We start from the raw sequence: 5,894 nt of genomic DNA on the forward strand, positions 1-5,894 counted from the left end.
CAATATCCTCATCTTATCAACATGTATTTTTTTGAACATGAGAGTTTTTTATTGACCAGCACTCCACCACATATAGCAATGTTCGTCTAACCACCACTCTATAAAACTTATCTTTAAGTTTTGATGGTATCTTTTTATCACACAAGACTTTGGAGGTAAACTTTAACTTCACCCTCGCCGCACCAATACGATGCATGACATCACCGTCTATGACTCCACAATCCAGGATAATAGAGCCAGGATAGTTAAAATGATCGCAGTTGGAGAGAGCCTGTGTGTTCAAAAGCACTTCCATGTCTTCCATTTGCAACCGCTCACTAAAATTGCACTTCAGATACTCAGTTTTAATTTGGTCCTACTCAACTTAAATCCTTTAGCTTCCACAATTTGTCTCTACACCTCCTACATATCATTCACGGTGCTATGCATCTCATCAATCAGTACTACATTATCTGCAAATAACATACACCGAGACAGTTCATTATGGATGCACTCTGAAAAAAATAAAAGGACAAGAGTTGGTTCCTAATGCAACCCCATTTCAATCAAGAAATACTCTGAGTCTCCTCCTTCCGTCCTTACTCGTGTCTTAGCTCGATCATGTGTAAGAAATGTGTGAGAAATAATTAGAATATGCGTGATAAAAGTAACGTGGGTATATAGTGAAAAGATAATTGAGAGAAAAAGAATATTGTAGTTCTCCAACTTATTCACTATATAAAAGAGAAGTATTTTATATCGAATTTTTTTATTTTTTTTTTGGAGTTATGAACTCTTCAACTAATTAGAAGTTGTTTGAATTAAACGATTTCATGGAGTTAATGTATCTTGGAGGGAATAATTCATTATACTATTAGAAGGGTGAAAATTATATCACGATAACCTTGAATCTCTTTACTGAGAGGAATATATTTGCGCCTCAACTATATATTCTTTTGTTATTCATTTACTTTTCACATATATGGTATTTTCAAAGTTAACGCCACGTAACCTAAGTTTCAATCCTAAATTAGTAAGAGATACATAAAAGACCAAAAATAACTCATTATAAGTTACCAAATAAACACCAAAATCAGTTATCAGAATAACAACCTCAAAAAGATTTTAAAAAGGGTTTTAAGCTTCCAAATTGAGCGGAAAACCATTCACTTAGAACAAAACTTTGTTGGTAAAAAATAAGTTTTTACTATTTTTCACATGATGATAACCATATCTATGTTTTTCATTTTAGTTTTACTCATGCCCCATTTTATACATTATACCTTCATTGATTGTGGTGGCTGAATCTCAAAAAAGGATTGGCCAGGGTTAATCCCTGCCCTGTCACAAGACTAAACTAAAAAGGGGGTTCAAGAAAAATCTCTAGAAAAACAAGAAGAAAAGAGAAAGATTAATGTACAAAATTTAATTGCAACAACATTTGTCACTAAGAGGGAAAATAATTTCGCTTTTTTTTTTTGCTATTTGACTAACATCAATCTGTGGCACTAGAAGAAGAAGAAGAAGAAGAAAAATGGCAGATCAAGAACCATTGATTGATGTTGGGAAATTAAATGAAAAAATTCTATGTTATGCGCAGACTATTTATAGGTTTAATGGAGTTTGGGAAGGTCCAGATCCTTTGACACCAATTATACCTCTTTTCTTCGTTCAAATTTCCTTAGCTATCTTGGTCACCCGTTTTGTCATCTTTGCCCTAAAACCCACCAAGCAACCTCCTTTTGTTGCTGAGATTATCGTACGTACATTTTACTCAAATTCATTTTCTTTCTATTATTTTGTTCTATGAAATTTTCTTATACCTTGCCCATGCATGCATGAAACTTTTCACGTTGATTTAGGGGTCGTTTGGTTGTTGATTAAATTCATGCAGGTATTAGTAATGCTAAGATTAGTTATACAATGATACGATATTATAGAAATCATTATTCAAGAAAATGTTTTTTTTCACAAGAACGTTATTCTTTGATATTTGTTTATATGGAAAACAAGTTTTCATTCAAAGGGAAAAATTGACTGTCCTTATGATTGAAATAATTTTCTTTCTAATTATATGGACTTCTAACTTCATATTAGCATCTTTATTAACATCAGTTTATGACAATCGATCATAATTGTTCAACACTAATAGAATCGTGGTTGTCTATTTTGTTCTGCATGCTAGAAACTTGATGATTAGTGGTACACTTAAGTTTCCTTTAGCTGTTATACATAATCCATGAGAATAAAGAGACCATCCAACAATCCTTTTTGAGCTACAGGAGTTATTTTATATCTTGCTTGTCCATTCTATGTAGGATTATGAGAAGTATCCCTCCAAATGATATACTACTGAATATGCTGGATTTTCACTGAGATGCAGTGCTGTTTGATTCTCATGTTCTTGTTTATGCACTTAGCAGTAAAATTTTCCAAAAGTAACTCAGATTTGGACATTGATAGAAAAAGGTTAAAGGAAACAAATTGATTTTTTTTTGTAGAGTGGCATCCTTTTAGGTCCTACAGCACTTGGAAGGATCATTAAATTCAGGAGGCTGTTTTTCCCAAACTATAACTTCCATGTGATTGAGACAATGGCTCATTTAGCCCTTGTGTTCTATGGGTTTCTAGTGGGATTGCAGATAGATATGAAATCCGTTCTTCGAATTGGAATAAAGGCTAGAAATGTGGCTATTATCGGGATCATCATCCCTTTCATCATGGGATCCGTATTATATTTCTCACTGAATCACGAAGGCGACGCTAGAGGTTTCATTTTCTATGGTGGTGCTCTCACTATTACAGGATACTCTGTCCTGGCTAAGATACTTGACAAACAGAAGATCCTCCAGACCGATGTAGGGAAAATGGCCATGTCTTCAGCTGTAATCAATGATATTGGTGCATGGTTTGTTCTGACACTAGGATATGTAGTTACAGGGAGTACACCTAATATCCATTGGGCTATAATTTGCACAATTGCCTATGCATTGTTCTGTGTCTTTTATCTCCGTCGTGCCATTGGCTGGATGATTCGGAAAATGCCAGAAGGACAGGGATATAGTGAGTTCTTTATATGTACAGTCCTTTCTGGGATGGCTCTTTCGGGAGTTATAACGGATGCTTTGGGGACACACCCTATAGTTGGAGCTTTTCTCTTTGGACTTAGTATACCTAACCAAGTGCTTCAAGCAGAAATTCTCGATAAGCTTGATGACTTTGTGATGGGCATTCTTATGCCAACTTTCTTTGTTGTTTGTGGACTAAGAACCAATTTCGGAGAAATGGGTAGCATTTACGAAATTATTGGCTACATAATTTTGTTTGTTTCAGCCAAAATCTTGAGCTCAGTTGCTTCCACTTTCTTATCTGACATGCCTATTAAGGAGGCCCTGGCTGTTGGAGTACTTAGCAACACCAAAAGCCTCATGGCCTTGATCATTATTGAAGCTGGTCAGGCACAAAAGGTAGATTTTCCTACCAATACCCATTTGCTCCACTGGAAATGGATTTTAGACTAACCATCCTATTTTAAAACTCCTGGTCAGGTTTTGAGCACCCAATTATACTCTCTTATGGTGAGTGGCATTTTGGTGATGACGGCAATGGTCACACCTGTTACTATGCTCTATCGTCCCTCGCAGGAATTAGTGCCCCACAAACGAAGGACTATACAGAAGGCAAGAATGGAGGAGGAGCTACGTGTCCTTGCTTGTATCCATGGCACACACGATATCCCTTCAGTCATCAACCTACTTGGCTCGTCGAATTCTACATCAGCATCCCCAATAACTGTCTTTGCTCTCCAAGTAGTAGAACAAGTCGGGCGTGCATCATCTATGCTAGAAGTTCACAACTCAGGAAAACGAGGCTCGCGAAGTCTCGGCCACGAGGAGACACAAACAAGACAGATCATCACTGCTTTCGACAATTATGAGCTACGATCAGATGGAGTAATGGTACAAGTTCTCACAGCGAAGTCTGCTTTGACCGCCATGGATGAAGATATATGCAACATTGCAAAAGACAAGCGCGTAGCTTTCATCATCCTCCCTTTCCACAAACAACGAGGTATCGAGGGTGAAATGGAGGATGTTAACCCTGAAATTCGGGCTGTCAATGAGGGTGTGCTAGCTAATGCTCCTTGTTCTGTGGGAATCCTCATCGATCGGGGCCTCTCTGAGACCAGTGACTATGCAAAGAATATTGTTGTCCTTTTTTTCGGAGGTGCTGATGACAGGGAAGCTCTCGCTTATGCTTTAAGAATGGTTGATCGTCCAGATACACGCCTTACCGTGGTAAAGTTCATTCCAGATGAAGGTTCTTCTGATACAGAGCAAACGGAAGGTGCTGAAGAAAGTCATGTGAATGTTCAGATTGACAAAGAGAGTGAAAAGTTGATGGATGAAGAGTTCTTGAACAGGTTCAAGATCAGCACAGCCAATGACAAATCAGTAAAATACATAGAACTATTGCTGAATGATGTGGAAGAGGCTGTCAAGGCCATAAAACTAATGGACCAGCATAACTATGATCTCTACATTGTAGGAAAAGGCCGAGGTGTGGTGTCACCACTGACGGCTGGTCTGGTTGATTGGTGTGACTGCCCCGAACTTGGGGCTATAGGTGATCTATTAGTGACATCCGAATTCGACTCCACATTCTCCGTGCTGGTTATGCAGCAGTATGTTAAGCCAATTGGAGATGGTTCGGTAAATTCTTATGGATCAATGAGTGAGAGAATAGCAGGAATTGGGATGGAGATGGACATGGACATGCAGCGCGCAGATAGTGAATCAGGGGACGTGTTTTCCAGTTTTAGGAGGCGGCCGGAACCTATGCCACGAGTCTAAACAAAACAAAGTCTCAGCTTTGGCTGATGACAAACACTTAGAAGTTGAAACTTCATATTCAGAAGTTCCCAACAAGTGTATCAATGATGTATTAGTTTTCACCTGGAAAGGATTAATTGTGATTTAATGATGATGTTTTCATTATTTTCAACTAATCAACTGTAATAACAATGTTCAATATTCGGCTAGATATTCTCTACACTTTTAAACAAGTGAAACAAGAACCCAGAAAACTAAACTAAGGGGAGAAAATATTGAATTTTTTTTTTTATATTTATCTATTAGTGAATGAACTTTATCTATTGAAACAGAAAGGAAAAAGAAATGGAACAGATAAAGCTCAATATATAAGTACAGACTTTCAATTCCCTCTTCCTCCCTTTCTTGGATAATTTCCAACTTCGAAATTTGATAACTTGAATCCTTGGTATTTTATTGGCCATGACATGTTTTAGGCAAAGTGAATCATGTTGATAGACACCAAACAATATGCCTGGGAGACGTAGTATTCCCTTCTTTATTTTTGGGTAGTAATTAACTGACGCAAATCACTAAACCGGACAGGCCCAATTTCAGATATCAAAGCATCTAATCCTCATTTCTACAACTAAACAAGATACGAGTTCAAACTTAGCAGCTCCATTCTAGTGTCTTCACCATCCTTCCTGAAACAAACACCATTATAATCATAAGCTTAATGAGATAAGCAGCCTGCCTATGGAGCTTCTGAAACACCACTGTATTTCTCTCTTGCCAAATGATATACACTGCAGCAGATAATGAGAATCTGTGTGTAGTTGCTGAAGTTCCTTTGCCCCAAGCATACCTCTCGAACCATTGCATTTCTTCAGACCACTTCATAGCCCTTCTTGAAGTACCCTGCCAGATCAAGAGCTTGTCCCATAAGGGAACAATGAATCTGCAGGCAAAGAATTGGTGGTTAGTGGTTTCTGTTAGATATTTTATAATAATTTAAATGATATTTTAGTCTGTTAGGGAATGTAGAGTTTTGATATAGATATGTGAATGAAACATGTTGTGAAAGCTGGTCCATCCGAGTGT

At 37.5% G+C, this 5,894-nt stretch overlaps 1 protein-coding gene across 1 annotated transcript; it reads left to right on the forward strand.

Moving 5' to 3' along the window:
* The first annotated feature begins 1,218 nt into the window (after positions 1–1,218).
* Positions 1,219–4,983, forward strand: LOC107838854 (cation/H(+) antiporter 15-like). Its single transcript, XM_016682095.2, has 3 exons — positions 1,219–1,738; positions 2,481–3,446; positions 3,528–4,983. The coding sequence occupies exons 1-3, from the start codon at positions 1,514–1,516 to the stop codon at positions 4,830–4,832; spliced, it is 2,496 nt and encodes an 831-aa protein (XP_016537581.2). The 5' UTR covers positions 1,219–1,513; the 3' UTR covers positions 4,833–4,983.
* Positions 4,984–5,894: the final 911 nt, after the last annotated feature.

This window comes from Capsicum annuum, chromosome 8, assembly GCF_002878395.1.
Source record: "Capsicum annuum cultivar UCD-10X-F1 chromosome 8, UCD10Xv1.1, whole genome shotgun sequence".
NCBI lineage: Eukaryota > Viridiplantae > Streptophyta > Magnoliopsida > Solanales > Solanaceae > Capsicum > Capsicum annuum.

What these genes read in the sequence shown, in the direction of transcription:
- LOC107838854 (XM_016682095.2), top strand. Translation starts at nt 1,514, where the DNA reads ATGGCAGATCAAGAACCATTGATTGATGTTGGGAAATTAAATGAAAAA. An exon ending in CTTTTGTTGCTGAGATTATC is followed by an intron (nt 1,739 to 2,480) that starts GTACGTACATTT and finishes TTTTTTTTGTAG; the next exon opens with AGTGGCATCCTTTTAGGTCC. An exon ending in AAGCTGGTCAGGCACAAAAG is followed by an intron (nt 3,447 to 3,527) that starts GTAGATTTTCCT and finishes ACTCCTGGTCAG; the next exon opens with GTTTTGAGCACCCAATTATA.